Raw genomic sequence first — 18,168 nt, 5'->3', positions numbered from 1 at the left:
CCCTTTGGATTCTCCTTAATTCTATTTGCCAAAGCTATCTCATGGCCCCGTTTTGCCCTCCTGGGTTCCCTCTTAAGTATACTCCTAGTTTTTTTATACTCTTCTAAGGATTCACTCAATCTATCCTGCCTGTACCTGACATATGCTTCCTTCTTTTTCTTTTCCAAACCCTCAATTTCTTTAGTCATCCAGTATTCCCTATACCTACCAGCCTTTCCTTTCACCCTAACAGGAAGATACTTTCTCTGGATTCTCATTTCTGAAGGCTTCCCATTTTCCAACCGTTCCTTTACCTGCGAAAATCTGCCCCCAATCAGCTTTCGAAAGTTCTTGCCTAATACCGTCAAAATTGGCCTTTCTCCAATTTAGAACTTCAACTTTTAGATCTGGTCTATCCTTTTCCATCACTATTTCAAATCTAATAGAATTATGGTCGCTGGCCCCAAAGTGCTCTCCCACTGATACATCAATCACCTGCCCTGCCTTATTTCCCAAGAGTAGACCAAGTTTTGCACCTTCTCTCATAGATACATTCACATACGAATCAGAAAATTTTCTTTTAAACACTTAACAAATTCCTCTCCATCTAAACCCTTAGCACTATGGCAGTCCCAGTCTATGTTTGGAAAGTTAAAATCCCCTACCATAATCACCCTATTATTTTCTTACAGATAGCTGAGATCTCCTTACAAGTTTGTTTCTCAATTTCCCTCTGACTACTGGGGGGGGTCTATAATACAATCCCAATAAGGTGATCATCCCTTTCTTATTTCTCAGTTCGACCCAAATAACCTCCCTGGATGTATTTCCAGGAATATCCTCCGTCAGCACAACTTAATGCTATCCCTTATCAAAAACGCCACTCCCCCTCCTCTCTTGCCTCCCTTTCTCTCCAGCATTTGTTACCTGGAACATTAAGCTGCCAGTCTTGCCCATCCCTGAACCATGTTTCTGTAATTGCTATGATATCCCAGTCCCGTATTCCAAACCTGAGTTCATCTGCCTTCCCTCTTAGGCCCCTTGCATTGAAATAAATGCAGTTTAATTTATTAGTCCTACCTTGTCCCTGCCTGCCCTGACTGTTTGACTCACTTCTGTTCTTAACTGTACCAGTCTCAGATTGACCTCTTTCCTCATCATCTCCCTGGGTTTCCCCCACCCACCTTACTAGTTTAAATCCTCTTGATCAGCTCTAGCAAATTTCCCTGCCAGTATATTAGTCCCCTTCCAATTTAGGTGCAATCCGTCCTTCTTGTACAGGTCACTTCCACCCCGAAAGAGATTCCAATGATCCAAAAATGTGAATCCTTCTTCCATACACCAGCTCCTCAGCCATGCATTCATCTGCTCTATCCTCCTATTCCTGCCCTCACTAGCTCATAGCACCGGGATAATCCAGATATGACTACTCTCGAGGACCTCCTTTTTAAGTTCCTGCCTAACTCTCTGTCATCTCCCTTCAGAATCTCAATCCTTTTCCCTTCCTATATCATTGGTTCCAATGTGGACAATGACCTTTTGCTGGCCCCTCTTCCCCGTGAGAACATTCTGCATCCTCTCTGAGACATCCTTGATCCTGGCACCAGGGAAGCAACACACTATTCTGATTTTTCACTGCTGGCCACAGAAACGTCTGTCTATACCTCGGACTAGAGAATCCCCGAACATAATTGATCTCTTGGAAGCCTTGTTGCATTAGAGCCAGTCTCAATACCAGAAACTTAGCTGTTCATACTACATTCCCCTGAGAATCCATCACCCCATACATTTTCCAAAACAGCATACTTGTTTGAAATGGGTATATCCACAAAAGACTCCTGTACTAGCTGCCTACCTCTCTTACTTTTCCTGGAGTTAACCCATCTATGTGACTGTATCTGAGACTCCCCCCACCCCCCCCCCCCACTTCCTATAAATGCCATCCATCACGTACTGTTGTTGTTGCAAATTCCTCATTGCTTCTAACCGTCTCTCCAACTGATCCATTCAATCTGATAAGATTCGCAACCAACAGCATTTATGGCAGATATAATACGCTGTAATCCTTAAACTTTTTAAACTCCCACATCTGACAAGAAGCGCATATCACTCTACTAAAGGCCATTTTTGCTTCTTCACAATGTACAGACCCAGAAACTAACACCATCTTATTCCTCTACAAACACTGCCCCAGGTTAAATTAATAGTTATGGCTTATATTTTAAGTTTAATCAAGAGACATATCTCCAAAACATATAATCAAGAAAGAACCCACTCTATTCACTACTGTAGCCTTTCTGTAGGTCACACTTAAAACAACAATCTGCTTCTGTGCTGTGAACTTCAAGATCAATCGTGATTATTTGATAAATGTTGGTCATTGAATATGATATGCTCTTAACTATGTAACTTTTCCCTTTAAAAAAAGAATATTTTAATATGACTGGGATAAAAATGAACTGACTTCAATGGAGAGTAAAAATGGGTCAGTTTAACCCAGTTTTTTACCCAATCCATAGTCTTTAGGTGGGTTGGGTTAAAATAGCTCCCGTTACCTCTTTACTCCATAAATATTAAGGAATTTTGACAAAAGTATTATCTCAGCAAATCCCCAATTGTCCTTTTCTGAGGAATATTCTCCTGCACAACCCTTCTATTATCTGACCATACGACATTAGACCAGAAGAAGGCCATTCAGTCCATCAGCCCACTCAACCATTCAATAAATTAAACATTATTCTGTGAAATTTATATTCCAAGAGTTCAAATCAAAGTGAGAGAACAAACTATAAACAGACAAGATTCTGGTAGAGGAAAGAAAGTCGTGGGGTAGAGAGAGCTTGAGAATTTTGGCACTGATATTTCTTCTCACTGACGTAACTATGAATTGAGCTTTGGTGTTCTTGCGTTGTATTTTGATGTACAAGACAGCTGGTCAAGTCTAAGGGGTAAGGATGAAAGGAATACATTTAAAGTTAAAGCAGTAATTTTAACGTAACAGGAGAGTCCAGCTCAGAACTTAATTTGCTTACAGTTAGATCCTGAAAACAGTAACGTGATGTGGTAGATGACCAGCGAATTGATATAGTAGAAGCAAAATATTGTCGGTCTGGAATAAAACAGACAATGGTGGAGAAACTCTGCAGGTCTGGCACTATCAGTAGATCCATCTCGAGGACAAGGGCAGCAGATACATAGGAACATAACCTGCAATTTCCCTTCCTATCCTGACTTGGAAATATATCGCCATTCCTTAGTTGGTCAAAAATCCTGGTACTCTTTCTTGAATTGCTACAGATATATTCGGTGTAAGTAGTCACAACATTGGGGACTACTTACACCGAATATATCTGTAGCAATTCAAGAAAGCCACTCACTATCACCTTCTCAAAGCAAAATTTGTGACGAGCAATAAAAGCTGGCCTAGCCAGCAATGCCCAAATCCCAGGAATGAATAAACAAAGTAGACAGAGGAGCACAGTTAATATTTTGAGTCCAATATGACGGCTTCAGAAGTCAGTTCTCCAACACTTTCTGTTTCTGTATTAGTTGTTGTAGTAATGTTAGTTGACAGATAAATATTGGCTCAGACACAAGGGAAAACACACCTGGAATATGTTATATCCAGAGCCAGGACACTGACCCTCAATTTAATACCTCATTCAAAGGAACACTTTCCAAAGTGGAATGCATCTTTATAGTTACATTGAGTTGTTGCGATAGATGATATGACAGATTCTTATTTGACCCAGAGCAAGAATACTTCATCTAACCAAGGTTATGGATTTACTTGTAATATGGTGACTTAATGGTGATGATACAGAACTGGTAAGGCAAATGTTATGAATTTAAATTACAAAATTGAATTTAATAAATTGAGTGGTCAACCAGTAACCATGAAAGCTGATTGCTTTGTTGGCATGATAAGCGCTAACCTAGTGGATAACATTCTGAATTAGCAACTATATTACTGATAAATCTATAACCGCTGATGGAAAATTACGAATATGGAAATAATAAATATGTCGCAAAGAGAAAAAAATCACAAGAGATTTCTACATGCAAGAGAATTTGCTGTTCTGGTTTTCTTAAGTCCTCAGAGTGACTAGTTACACCTGATGTGGAGGTGCCAGTGTAGGACGGGGGTGGACAAAGTTAAAAATCACACCAAGTTTATTTGCAAGTATAACCTTTTGGAGCACTGCTCCTTCATCTGATAGTTAGTGGGGCAGGATCATAGACACAGAATTTATAGTAAAAGATCAAAGTGTCATACAACTGATGCAATGTATTGAACAAATATTAATATATTTACATATTAATGAATCGAAACCTGTGACCCCATTTTAAGTGATTAAAGACTTAACAGCAATCTAGGTTTGGTCAATACATTGCATCAGTTGTATTAGACTTTGATCTTTTCCTGTAAATTCTGTGTCCTATGATCCTGCCCCACTAGCTACCTGCCAAAGGAGCAGCGCTCCAAAAGCTTGTACTTTCCAAAAAACCTGTTGAATTATAACCTGGTATTGTGTGATTTTTAACCTAGTTACATGTCACCTGGATAGAGTTGAAAGTCAAGTCCCGCTCTTCCCTGAGTCATCACCAACGTTAAAACACAGAGTTCCCCAATTTAATTATCAATTAGACCCAGAGTGGCAGAAAATGCAGACTAGGTTTCTATACTTAACAAAAAGTACGATTCATTGCAAATACATTGATTCCAACAGAAACAATGATGAACCATTGACATATAACTATACTAATAAAAACTCCAACATTTATAGGACTCCCCTCTATACACACACACAGACACAAAAACGCATGTTCTGGGTGGAGTGAAAGATTGGGAAGACAGTTCCCAGTCTCTGTTCACAGGGTTTGCCTAGGATAATTTTTCTTCTGATCAGAATGCTGTTTCTTGATCTTCCTTCTGCAGGAAGTTTTATCTGTTTGTAGCAGGCACAGGGTGACTGGTTTGTAACTTAGAAAAATTTCTGACTTATTCATTTAAAGTCACAGCTTGTTGCAAGGGGAAATAAACTGCTATCTTTAGGCTTGAGATGTTTTTTAACTGCAGAGGGAAAACAGCTCCTTCCCTTTTTTGGAGATTCAATCTCCCTCAAGCATTCACATTCATAAGCTGTTCAGCCAACTCGGAGTCAATAGCATAGTCATTGGCAGACAAGAGAGCTTTGTCATTGATAACTGGTCTCTCCCTTCCCCTTCATGTTCTTCACTTAAGCATTGTCCTTATCCAGCTTTGCTTGTTAATGGTTCACTGGCCACATAGGTGTTTTCCTGGTGGTGGGAGGTATGGAATAAAGCTTTTGCACAATGGTGTCTTTTTTTTACTGAGTTACTACACACACACACAAAGAAACAAGGAAGAAAAATAAGTGGTCCCTCATCTCCAGACCATTCAGCTACCCGAACCTCCATTTATACACAGGTCCCCTGGCGCCAGCTCATCTGTAACTTGACTTCAAAATAAACAATGACTTGAGATAGCTTGCTTCTTGAAAAATCAGAAAACAAAAACAGCTGGCAATAGAGCAAATTGAGTCAAAACGAGTGGTGTGCAGCCCAACATTATGTTGAGAGCATCCTAACGGACTGTCTATGGCCAAGCCTCTGGTCTGGTGGCAGAGGCTGCCCTTGACTTTCTGGGCTGGAATCCCCTGAATGAAGGCTATACCCCTGTGTTGGCTGAAGACTGCTGACACCCATAACACACTCCCTGGCTCTGTGCCTGTGCTAAATGGCATGGCTAGACAGTGGGACTGTGACAGAGACAGAAATTGTTGGACAAACCCAGCATCGGTGGAGAGAGAAACATAGTTAAGTTTCGAGTCGTGACCAGAACTTCATACGGTTACTCTAGTTATTAGTTAGTCAGTATCCGAGGAGAGGAGAATCGACGTTTCAGGCATAAGCCCTTATCTGATACCCAGCATCTGCAGTCCTCACTTTCTCCTAGCACTCTAGTTGTAAAGACTCCATGTAGAATTAACATAATTTCTCCACTTCCCAAATCATTTCAGGCAGATATACAACTGGGGACAGAGAATTTATTTTGCGTTTTTTTTTTGTCCAATGGAGGTTTACAAATAATTCCCCTCATCGGGTTGCCATTCTTTCAGAGTGAATAGCGCTGCAGGTAGAGTGTTGGGAGCTTTAGTCTAGGTCAGTGTACTGCTGGAAAAGCACAGCAGGTCAGGCAGCATCCGAGGAGCAGGAGACTCGACGTTTCGGGCAAAAGCCCTTCATCAGGCAGAGGTGAGCTTGCGGCCTTTGCTTACCTTGCAAGCCCTGCAGGCGGCTGGTCCTGTAATCCACCACCCCACAGGATTCATACGGCCCGTAACGAATTGTCACTAGCGCTGCCTGTGGCATTCCAGCTCCCACTGCAGCCCCACTACCCCCCACCCCGCCACCCGACCTGACAACAATACAAAACGTTGCTAAGGAAGTGAAATCATTATTGGTGGAAGCATTGAGTGATTTTTTAAAAAAAAACTTCCGTGGGTCCCTTCTGAGTTTTGAACTCGATAGAAGAACAGTCGCTAACTTTTCCAGGTTTCGCTGTGACAAATCTTTCTGCTCTCCTTCGGTGCTGTCTAAAGGTTTAGTTTTGGTCGGAGCTGACTTGTTTTGCTTCAATATCCAGCCCGTTCTGCTGTGACCGTGCAGACATTCCCAGTTCGTGTGATTGCGTTACTGTCAAACAATGCATTATGCAAAAAAGCTGATGTGCATCAGACAAGAAACAAAGGTCCCCTTTCTTTAATAAGAAACAACAGAAATCCTGGGGAAACTCAGCAGGTCTGGTGGCCTCTGGGGAGAGAGAAATACAATAAATGTTTCTGGATGGTTCAGATTGGACTCGAAGCGTTGCCTGTTTCTCTCATCCGAGACACTTGTCAGATCTGCTCAGTTTCCCCATCATTTCCTGGGTTTGTTCCGGGTTTCTAGCATCCGTGGTATTTTGCCTCTAATCCTCTTTCGTTTCAGATTTTCAGAGTTGGTGTAACTTTTTAATGTTTTGTCAGTGGGTTTTTTTTTTCAGGTTATATGTCGGCGGTTGTTGAAACTCAGTCAATGACGTAAAGTAATTTTTTTCATTTTGGCGTCCAGCAATGTAAAACTCTGAAAGTTAGTGTGTTCCAGCACCTTGATAGCTGCATAAAAGGCATTAATGGCTCTTGGTTCACATTAATGATTCCTTTGTGGCTTAGAGTGGTTTATGGTGCTCAGTTTATTATACAGTCGTAGAGATGTACAGCATGGAAACAGACCCTTCGGTCCAACCCGTCCATGCCGACCAGATATCCCAACCCAATCTAGTCCCAGCTACCAGCACCCGGCCCATATCCCTCCAAATCCTTCTTATTCATATACCCATCCAAATGCCTCTTAAATGTTGCAATTGTACCAGCTCCACCACTTCCGCTGGCAGCTCATTCCATACATGTACCACCCTCTGTGTGAAAAAGTTGCCCTGTAGGTCTTTTTGATATCTTTCCCCTCTCAACCTAAACCTATGCCCTCTAGTTCTGGACTCCCTGACCCTAGGGAAAAGACTTTGCCTATTTACCCTATCCATGCCCCTCATAATTTTGTAAACCTCTATAAGGTCACCCCTCAGCCTCCGACGCTCCAGGGAAAACAGCCCCAGCCTGTTCAGCCTTTCCCTATAGCTCAAATCCTCCAACCCTGGCAACATCCTTGTAAATCTTTTCAAACCCTTTCAAGTTTCACAACATCTTTCCGATAGGAAGGAGACCAGAATTGCACACAATATTCCAACAGTGTTATTGAGGGACATGTTGTAGTTTCTCTAGCTTTTGGTGGTATACAGAAGTTGTTCATATTAATAGCCACCCAACTTCCCTTCCTGGTTCCCTTGTTAGCTGATAATGTTAACCTGCTAATGTTTAGTATTGTCTCCCTGTCACTTGGATCTGTCGTTATACATGCTATGATCTGTATGTCCTTGATTGCTATGATCTGTCTGTACTGCTTGTAAAAAACATTTAACTGTATTTAGACACACGTGACTGCAATAAATCAAATCAAAACTCCAACCCTTCCCTCCTTCCAATCTCCTGCCTGCTCTGAAACCTCCTTTCCTTCTCCAAAGTCTTTGAACATGTTGCCACTTTTTCAGTCTACCCTGCCTTTTCTGGAACTCCATGTCTGAATCTCTCTATGTAGGCTTCGAGCCTGGTCACAGTACTGAAAGGGCTCTGATCACAGTCATAACTGATGACTGTCGGAAGTAAACTATTCTCGATCCCCTTCTCATCTTGTTTACAGCCTTCGAAACCTCTGACCAAACCATTCCGTTCCAACAGCTCTCTGACGTTATTCAGGAGAGTCGTGCTACACTCAACTATTGGCAATCATATCTAATTATCACGAGAGAATTTAATCAATGTTTTCTCTTTCAGCTCCCACATTGTTAGCTCTGCAAAGGATCTAGCCTTAGCCCTTCATTTGATAAATGTAAATCTCCTATATACAATACATTTATATTCATAGCTCCACATCAAAGTCAACTCTAATAACCTCCTGTAATTGTAAAACAATTGTTAATTTACAGCCAAACTCCCACCCCCATCATAATGAAAGGTTGTGAAATCAGTCAAGCAGTAACGATGTCTTTGTTATAGCACTTAGGAATATGTCAACAAACATCTATTGAAACTGATTCTTTCAGCTCACATTTTAAAACAAATCCAAAATTTAATGGGTAGGGGGTTATATTGATCAGATTTATTTGATTAACTGACAAATTGACAGTTCCACAGACCTTATTGAAGCTAGAAATTCCTACCTCTCATTAAGGATATGGTCAGAAATGGTGTTGGGACTTGAGGCTCTGGGTTCCTCGTGCTGTTTTGGATGAGTAGTTGTGTTTCCATGACACTAAAAGAGTCTAGACCAATGTTTCAGGTCAGTAACCCTTTGTCAGAGTTAACAAAAACAACCATTCTGAAAATACATAATTGCTGGATAAATGCAAGTTGCTGCATTTTGGGAAAGCAAATCTTAGCAGGACTTATACACTTAATGGTAAGGTCCTAGGGAGTGTTGCTGAACAAAGAGACCTTGGAGTGCAGGTTCATAGCTCCTTGAAAGTGTAGTCGTAGGTAGATAGGATAATGAAGAAGGTGTTTGGTATGCTTTCGTTCATCGGTCAGATTATTGGGTTAAGAAGTTGGGAGGTCATGTTGTGGCCATACAGGACATTGGTTAGGCCACTGTTGGAAAGATGTTGTGAAACTTGAAAGGGTTCAGAAAAGATTTACAAGGATGTTGCCAGAATTGGATGATTTGAGTTATAGGGAAAGGTTGAATAGGCTAGGGATGTTTTCCCTGGAGCGTCGGAGGCTGAGGGGTGACCTTATAGAGATTGACAAAATTATGAGGTGCATGGATAGGATAAATAGACAAAGTCTTTTCCCTGGGGTTGGGGAGTCCAGAACTAGAGGGCATAGGTTTAGGGTGAGAGGGAAAATATATCAAAGAGGGACAACTTTTTCACTCAGAGGTTGGTATGTGTATGGAATGAGCTACCAGAGGAAGTGGTGGAGGCTAGTACAATTGCAACATTTAAAAGACATCTGGATGGGTATATGAATAGGAAGGGTTTGGAGGGATATGGGCTGGGTGTTGGCAGGTAGGACTAGATTGGGTTGGGATATCTGCCTGGCATGGACGGATTGGACCGAAGGGTTTGTTTCTGTGCTGTACATCTCTATGACTCTATGACTGGAAACAGCTTTCCTTGTTTCAATTTTAGATTTTTCATATTCACAATTTTAGCTCCTGTGGCAATGTTAACATGGTTTCAAAGTGTTTTGTTGTCCAGGTCATTTGAGGGTCAGTAGGCTTCCTGTACTATTTACACCACAATCTGTTTCCACCCATTTGTTTAAAATGGTCTTTTAAGGCGTATGTAAGTTGAAAAAAGTTATAAGGTCTGAACAGGATGCATGCAAGATAGTATTGAGCAGAAAAAAGTTGTCTTATTCTCTCGAAATATTAAAATGCTTGGCTGTAATTCCTCAGTTCATCAATCAGTTTACTGCAAAATAATTTATCAAATTTATTGAACAATTTAACTGTTTTGATTTGAAGTAACCTGCTAGCTGGAAGAGGCAATAAGGGTCATCAGAATATAATAATGGGATGAGATAGCTGTCACAGTCTTTCACAAAGTCTGGGTGTTCATGCTGATGATGGTGCAAGATGCAAAATGGGGAAATGAAAGTCTTTCTTCCCCATTTTTACACACATTTTCCATTTTATTAATTCTTCAGGAAGAAATTTTATGGGGTAGACACAATTTAAAGATACATTTGTACCCCTAAATTATGTACAGTATTTTAATTCCACTATCAGATTTGCAAACATTAATTAAAAGAGTGTGGCATTGAAAACTGTTGAGTTAAATGTTTGACGTACATTTATACTTTCCTGTGCAAAATTGACATAAAACCACAAAATCACTCCTGACAAATGATATAAGAATATAGATTTTGTCCAAATTTTATTTTGTACTAAGGTTATATGCAAATGATAAAAAAAAATCATGTTTGCACAATACCTATTGTGAATCATTGCAATTTTTTGTGCAGATTTGTTTATAGTCTGGCAAGGATCAGAAATGTATACTTGAAACTGGAACAGAATTATGGCTGGTTGGGAGTGAATAATAAGGCTGTAATTTTGTCACAGTTTTAGCTGACAAGTCTTGATAGCAAAACTCAAATTGTTTATGGTGTCATCTGAAAACAGAAGTTCAATCACAGCCCCACTTTCTATCATCTATATTATTTTTATCACATATTTTATATTCATGAAACAAAAACTGTGCCATGAAGGCAGCTGAAGGTCATGCTGAAATTCACAGGCAGGTGATGTTAATATGAATAAATTCCAAATCTAAGGTTGAATACAAAGAATTAAGAGCATAATACGAGTGTACAATTGTTTACATAATATTTGTCACAGAATAAATTCATTAAAAATCAATGCATTTTCCTCTCTATTCTGCGTTTTTATGCTATGATTTGCAAAAATGGTGCTTGTTAATTCAGAATAGCTCTGTTCAGTAAATATGACTCTAGAATCTGACCTCTCTAAACTCCTGATATTTTAACTGGCTTTAACAATGCTCCTAGCAGACTAAAGTGTCACAATTTTCTGACTGTAATTCCCTTCCTGACAGTGATTCCCACCTACTTCAGATTTACTTCTGCTAAAAACCCTATGCAAGCTTTTCAGCTTGACTTTTGCAATGGCTTCTGTACCCTATTTAAATAAATGCCCAGTTACTAATGAATGCGATGGCATGAAAAGTTAAAGAATTTCTGTGGCAGCAAATGAAGAAATGCTAACTGCTATTTTGCCTTTCCCAGTCCTGTCGTATAAGGTTTGCTGCTAGGAAGTTACAGGAAAATAATTTTTCTAACACTTCATTCTAATCAATCAGAAGTGACATTTAATCTCAGAACCTGCCACATAAATTTGTTCATATTTGTTCTGAAGCTGTGCTGTTTCGCCAAAAAATCAAATTAAGTAATAGACAACTCATCAGAAATGCAGCAGTGAAGTTTCTGATTATTTTGACGATAAATGGATTTGTTGAAATTACACCACTGTAGGAGATCATTACAGTCATGCAACTCCCACTATCATTTGCCTGTATTTTCCTAGTCATCTTTTTCAAATACTCATCCAGTTCCTTTGCCAGTAATCATTTATTACAACTCAATTTCAGTGGATAATTTTAACCCTTTATCTTTCCAATGATAACATTTTTTTTGGCTGCATAAGCAACTGCTTTGAATACTCTAACGAAAGTCTCTATTAAGTGGTTTACTGATCTTTTTCTGTGCTGAAAATGTGTTGCTGGAAAAGCACAGCAGGTCAGGCAGCATCTAAGGAGCAGGAGAATCGACATTTCGGGCATGAGCCCTTCTTCAGGAATGAGGAAAGGGCTCATGCCCAAAACATCGATTCTCCTGCTCCTTGGATTCTGCCTGACCTGCTGCGCTTTTCCAGCAACACATTTTCAGCTCTGATCTCCAGCATCTGCAGTCCTCACTTTCTCCTGATCTTTTTCTGTTTCAATTACAGGAAAAGGTCTAAATTTTCAAGTCTTTTTACAAGTAAAATGCTTCTTTTCCAAAATACTAAATCCATAATCAGTAGCAAAGCTAGATAGGCAAAGATCAGGACTGTAATGTACTTTTGTAATATTATCATTTTAATGTGTTTGTTACTGAAATGAGAGGAAATATTCTCGGTATTGCTTTTGGCTTGGGATACAGCAAACTGATAATGGGCATCTTCTGAGATGGAGGCACTCTGGTAGAATTAGCAATCAGCACAGGTCATAGAGAAGAGTCATGCAGCATAGAACCACATCCTTCAGTTAACAAGTCCATGTTAACCATAATCCCAAACTTAAGTAGTCCCACCTGTCTACGTTTGGCCCATATCCCTCCAATATTTCTTATTCATGTCCTTATCTAAATGTCTTTTAAATGTTGTAACTGTATATGCATTCAACTTCCTCTGGAAATTCATTCCACACACTGTTAAAAAAAATACCCCTACTGTCTTTTTAAAATCTTTCTTCTCACACATTAAGAATAGGCCCCCTGGTCTTGAAATCCCCCACTAGGGAAAAGACACCAGCCGTTTACCTTATCCATACTCCTCGTGATTTTATAAACCTCTATAATGTCACCCTTCAAGCTCCTAAACTCCAGTGAAAAATGTTCTAGCCTATCCAGGTGGCATGGTAGCTCACTGCTGCCTCACAGTGCCAGGGACCTGGGTTCATATTCCCGCCTTGGGTGACTTTCTGTGTGTCATGTTTGCACATGCTCCCTGTGTCTGTGTGGGTTTCCTCCCACAATCCAAAGATGTGCAACTCAGATGTGAATTGGCCATGCTAAATTGTCCATAGTGTTAGGTGCATTAGTCAGGGGTAAATATAGGGTAGGGGGGTGGGTTCCTCTTCGGAGGGTTGGTGTAGACTTGTTGGGCTGTTTCTGCACTTATAGGGAATCTAATCTAATCATCCAGCATCTCCTTATAACTCAAACCCTCCATTCCTGGCAACATTCTAGTAAATCTCTTGTCAGTATTTGTGGACTTATAATGATCATTCACTGTTTTCACAATAAGCAATTTATTGAACAGTATTGCACAATTGTCTGTTTTTTTTCCTTTCACTTGTTCAAATGCACCAACTCTTCAGCAATCTGCCTCTATAGGCAGTGTTAAAGGATAAAATTTGTCATTGTACAGTGAACATAAAATTAATAACACTCCACTCACACACACTGATTTTACATTTCAACAAGAAATACACATTTTGAAAGTAAAATATAGTGAAAAATACAGAGAACTTTTGTTAGTTTCCAGCATGAATTATGAGAATTTCCTCTGAACATGCTTCTCCAACAGATGTATTATGTACAATATACGTTTATACTGTACTGATTGTACATATATATTTGACTTTTCTATAATTAATTTCTAAAATATGTTTCTTTTGTTGCATAATTATAATTTATATAAATAAAAGCAGGACTCCAATAATCCTGACATTTAAATAAAAATAGTTTCATCTGATTGGCATTTAGAGAGGCAATGAGGCAATTATTAATCACCACAATTATTTACAGAACAAAGCACACCACATGTCTTCGCCCTGGAAGAATACAGCCAGGATTATGACTGCACCAGCGCTCGTTTCAGAGCTATATTTTACATTCTATTGCTACGATAAGTGATACAAGAATACTTCCAGTAAGACTCACATGTGAAACAGTTACAGATAGACTCATATTCTCGAACTACAGCACATTTTTTTAGCACAACAATTTTGTAATTTACTTAAAAACAAATGACCAAAAAGAAACTTTACTGTTCAACTTGATTCAAATGATATGGTTAACAAAATTATTTAATTCTCTAGCTTTCATGATTTTGTTACCACAATATCACAAAACAAGTTCTTCAATAAGCAAAATACATTATCTTCTTGTGTTGCATAAACAATACAGACATGAGTTATATGTTTTGGATTAAATTGCATTGCTGATTATCATCAAAACATTTGGCAGACCAATCTATCCTGGACTGATGTGCAACATATATGTATCATTATAGAGAGAGAGAGATTTTTTTTTCTATTTTTCATGGTAAAAACATTAGAGCTAATTCTATAATTTAACAAACTTGTGATTTCTTTGTTCATAGTGCATGAACAGTGGCAAGTAAATGTTTTTTCAGATTCTATACAGCTACTAAATGGATTAAGACTGATAACAGTATGCTATTCTTTTGCATAGAGAAATGACCATTTATGCATTTCACAGTACAACAGTCTGAGAACTTTAATGATACAACTTCCTTCCATTTTGAACCTTCTGTGTTATATTCCCCATGAAGCTTTGCTTGGCTTTGGTGTTGTACTTAACGCACAGCTCCTTCATCTGAATAAAACTCTTTTCCACAGCTTTTGCAAACATGGTAGAAGAGGTCTCCTTGCAATCATTAAAGCAAGAAATGCAGAAGATGATATGGTCTAAGTGTGGATTGTAGGAAGCACCATAACCATCTGGAACTACAGGCCCATAAAACAGAAAGCCCTCCATTGTAGTTGGTACCTGTGGAGTAATGGAACACTTAATGATCTTGAGCTATGAGCTTGATTGAGTACACAGCTACTTTACATTTACCTGTTCCACTTTGCTGAAATATGGGTAAATCTTAAGTGTTTCCCATTGACTTATTAAACAACAATCTTTTGTCTGCATTTACACAGTTGTGCATACAGAATGGTGACATTATTTGAACAATGCTGCTATGACAAATGTTCAACATGTCATAGATTTAATATTTTGCATAGTTTTAAATAGTCGATAATACTCTTCCCAATGCAGTCTGTGTCCATACTTGTCTGGAACCTTCAGATCTTGACTAATTTGAGAATCTAGTCAGATGTAGGCTGGTTAATGCTTTGATGGGAGATCACTTAGGTATACCAGGCGCAACCGACTTTAATATCTCTACTTCTGAGGACTTTGCCAACTCCTACCCAACATAATCCTGGAGTAGAAACATCATGTGGAGATTTGAGGTCTATCACTCCATGGTATTGGATATGGATGTCTCATCTGCAATTGTTTATTTGAATTGGTTAAGTGAGAATCTAATTAATAATCATAGTTTAATGGTGTTTTGACACTGACCTGGCTGGTGGAGAGGGTAAAATGGTTACTTATTAGGTATGTTTCATCAGTGAATAATTTAGGTAAATCCATTTGCAGTTCCTTTGCCATCTGCCGCAGTCCAAGTAAATGATTATCAATTGCCATCCCAGTAATAGCCTAGATGTGGGAAGATAAACTAAATTAATATTATCTGATATTAACTATAGCCTTGTGGCATTCACTTCTCAGGAGTGATGCAGCCTCTAAGTCAACAAAATGGCAAGTCAGAAATGTACATCGTACTTTTCATTGAAAATATAACAACCATTATTTTCAATGTACACAAACAAAAAGCATCCTTCAGCCACACCTTTTGGGAGTGGCACGGTGGTTCAGTGGTTAGCACAGCTGCCTCACAGTGCCAGGAACCCAGGTTCAATTCCAGCCTCGGGCGACTGACTGTGTGGAGTTTGCATGTTCTCCCCTTGCCTATGCGGGTTTCCGACGGGTGCTTGTTTTCCCCCACAATACATAGATTTGCAGGTTAGGTGGATTGTCAATGCTAAATCACAGCGTCCAGGGATATGTAGGTTAGGTGGGCTCGCCATTAGAAATGCAGGGTGATAGGAAGGTGGGGGGTGGGGGGGCGGTGAGTCTGGTTGGGATGCTCTTCAAAGAGTCAGTGTGGACTTGTTGGATCAAATAGCTTGTTTCCACACCGTAGGGATTGTATTCTGCCTTAAGCAGTGTATACTTTGCAAATAAGAGACAGGAAACCAGCCTTACTTAATGTCTGTAGCAACAAAATAAGTTATATTATTTCACCTTGATTATGGAACTGGTTGGAAAATGGGCACACCCAAATTCCTAGGGCTTTGTAGTAATGAAGGATTACAGGATTTTATCATCAATGAGTATTTGCATTTTCCCATTTAGAATCATGCTCTCTCATTACTGAAATAGTAGGTTACCACAATATCACAAAACAAGTTTTTCAATAATCAAAATACATCACTTCTTCAGGGGAGCAAGCTTTCAGTAAATGCCAGTATCAAATTTTAACCAGCTGCCAAGAAGTGAATGAGTTTGGCAGAGTGGAAAGTGTATTCCTCTCCCATCCCATCTGTACAGGAACATCTGACCCCTCACTGACTCACTCCGAATACACCCCTCCCAATTCACAACACAGACTGCATTTTACTAGTTTCTGAATTGTCTGTTATAAAATTTCTGAAGGAATTTACTGTGTTCTCAAATATTATTGAATAATTTGAAAATGAAATGGTTCCACGTGTTTTAAAATTTGGACTGCACTGAAGATTATTGCTGCCAATGAATTAGATGTAGACCAGTGGTTTGCACACAGCGTAGACATTGTGGCTGAATATTAAGTGTAAAAGCTACACTATTTTGTGACAAGAAACCAGGTTATTCAACTGAGGTGTAGCAAACTGAAATGGCTGAACAGAGAATCCAATCATCACCCCCTTGACATTCATTGGCATCACCATCACTGAATTCCCCCATTATCAACATTCTGGGAGTTACTGTTGACCAGAAGCTTAACTGGACCAGCTGTGCAAATATCATGGCATCGACAACAGGTCAGAGGTTGGGAATTCTGCAGTGAATAACTCACTCACTGACTCCCTAAAGCCTATCCACCATCAACAGACACAAAACAGGACTGTGGTGTTTTACTTGCCATTTCCCCGAATGAGTGCAGCTTCAAAAACACTCATGAATCTTGACACCATTCAGGAGAAAGCAGCAAGTAACTTTTCATGTATTCACATTATATTCCACCACCCATGTCTTGTCCATCTAATTAAGTGATCTAGTCCATTTGAAGCTTCCTTGCATCTTCTTTACAACTTACATTCTCACCTCGCTTTGTGTCACTAGTAAATTTGAAAATATTACTTTTGGCCCTTGTATCATTTATGTACATTTTGAGCTGCTGCAGGCCTAGCACTGGTACTCCACCAGAAACAGCCTGTCTTCCTGAGAATGATCCATTTATTTCTATTCTCTGCTGTCTGTGTATTAACCTATTTTCAATTCATACTGATATGTTTCCAGTAATCACGTGTTCTAATGTTGTTTACTAATCTGTGGTGGGACCTTTCCTAAAGATCTTCTGAAAGTAAAAATACAGTACTTCCATTGGTTCTCCTCATAATAACTCTAATAGTTTGTCAAACATGATTTCCCTTCCAAAAATCCATGAATGAATAGCTAAATACATTTTTGCCTAATTCTACCATTATTTTCAGTGTCCTTTAAAATAGATTTTGGGAATCCAAGATGGCGGTGACCCAGTAGGTCTGCTTTGCTGAGCTCTGCACCAGAACCCAAAGTAGGGCACCCACCCTCTCTTTACTACTTAATGTGCTGGAAATAACCATTTCTTGACCCCTAGAACCATCTAGTATCAGTTTTAAATTGTCAAGAAAACGACCAAAGGGAATGTAGCATGAGGATCGCATCAGGCAGGAACAATGGACACATCTGTGGCCGCACCCCCGTCTCTGTGACCACCTCAGGGGACTCACCTATGGGGCAGAGCCTGATCTCGGAGTTCGTGAGACTCTGAGAGGAGATCGATTCGTCGACAGAGGAGCCAGACTTGGGCCAGACTTGAATCAACCTCAGTCATGCTGCAGAGGCATGACCAGGAGATCCAGCACCTCGGACAGCATGTTGGGGAGGCGGAGCAACAGGCCATGGCTTCTGCGACCGCAGCAGAATCCTCAGCGGTTGGATACAGGCCCTAGAATGCCGAGTGCAGGCCTTGGAGGAGCAGGTCGACAAACTCGAAAATCAAGGTCATCGGAAGAACATCCGTTTGGTGGGGCTTCCTGAATGGGAGGAGGAAGGTCAGCTCATCAGCTTCTTGGAGCAGTGGCTCCCACAGTTTCTGAGGCTGAAAGTCGAGGTAGGC

General features: G+C 39.8%; 2 protein-coding genes across 3 annotated transcripts in view; both read right to left on the bottom strand.

Annotated features, from left to right (window-relative positions):
* c38h10orf53 (chromosome 38 C10orf53 homolog) overlaps positions 1 to 6,379 on the bottom strand; it is a 17,833-nt gene extending 11,454 nt beyond the window's left edge. Inside the window, exon 1 of the mRNA XM_043678601.1 lies at positions 6,282 to 6,379. Coding sequence (XP_043534536.1) covers positions 6,282 to 6,375 — 94 coding nt within the window. The 5' untranslated portion in view covers positions 6,376 to 6,379. The remainder of the gene's footprint in view (positions 1 to 6,281) is intronic.
* A 6,796-nt stretch (positions 6,380 to 13,175) lies between these two features.
* The window catches only part of chata (choline O-acetyltransferase a), a 40,075-nt gene continuing 35,082 nt past the window's right edge, over positions 13,176 to 18,168 (bottom strand). For both annotated transcript variants that reach the window (XM_043679031.1, XM_043679032.1), the window contains 2 exons: positions 15,264 to 15,401; positions 13,176 to 14,678 (listed from right to left, as the gene is read on the bottom strand). In XM_043679031.1, the coding sequence (XP_043534966.1) occupies positions 14,406 to 14,678; positions 15,264 to 15,401 (411 nt within the window). In that variant the 3' untranslated portion in view covers positions 13,176 to 14,405. The remainder of the gene's footprint in view (positions 14,679 to 15,263; positions 15,402 to 18,168) is intronic.

The sequence above is a fragment of the Chiloscyllium plagiosum genome, chromosome 38 (assembly GCF_004010195.1).
Source record: "Chiloscyllium plagiosum isolate BGI_BamShark_2017 chromosome 38, ASM401019v2, whole genome shotgun sequence".
In the NCBI taxonomy this organism is placed as follows: Eukaryota; Metazoa; Chordata; class Chondrichthyes; order Orectolobiformes; family Hemiscylliidae; genus Chiloscyllium; species Chiloscyllium plagiosum.
The sequence above is the reverse complement of the archived record's forward strand: the minus strand, read 5'-3'. Positions and strand labels throughout refer to the sequence as shown.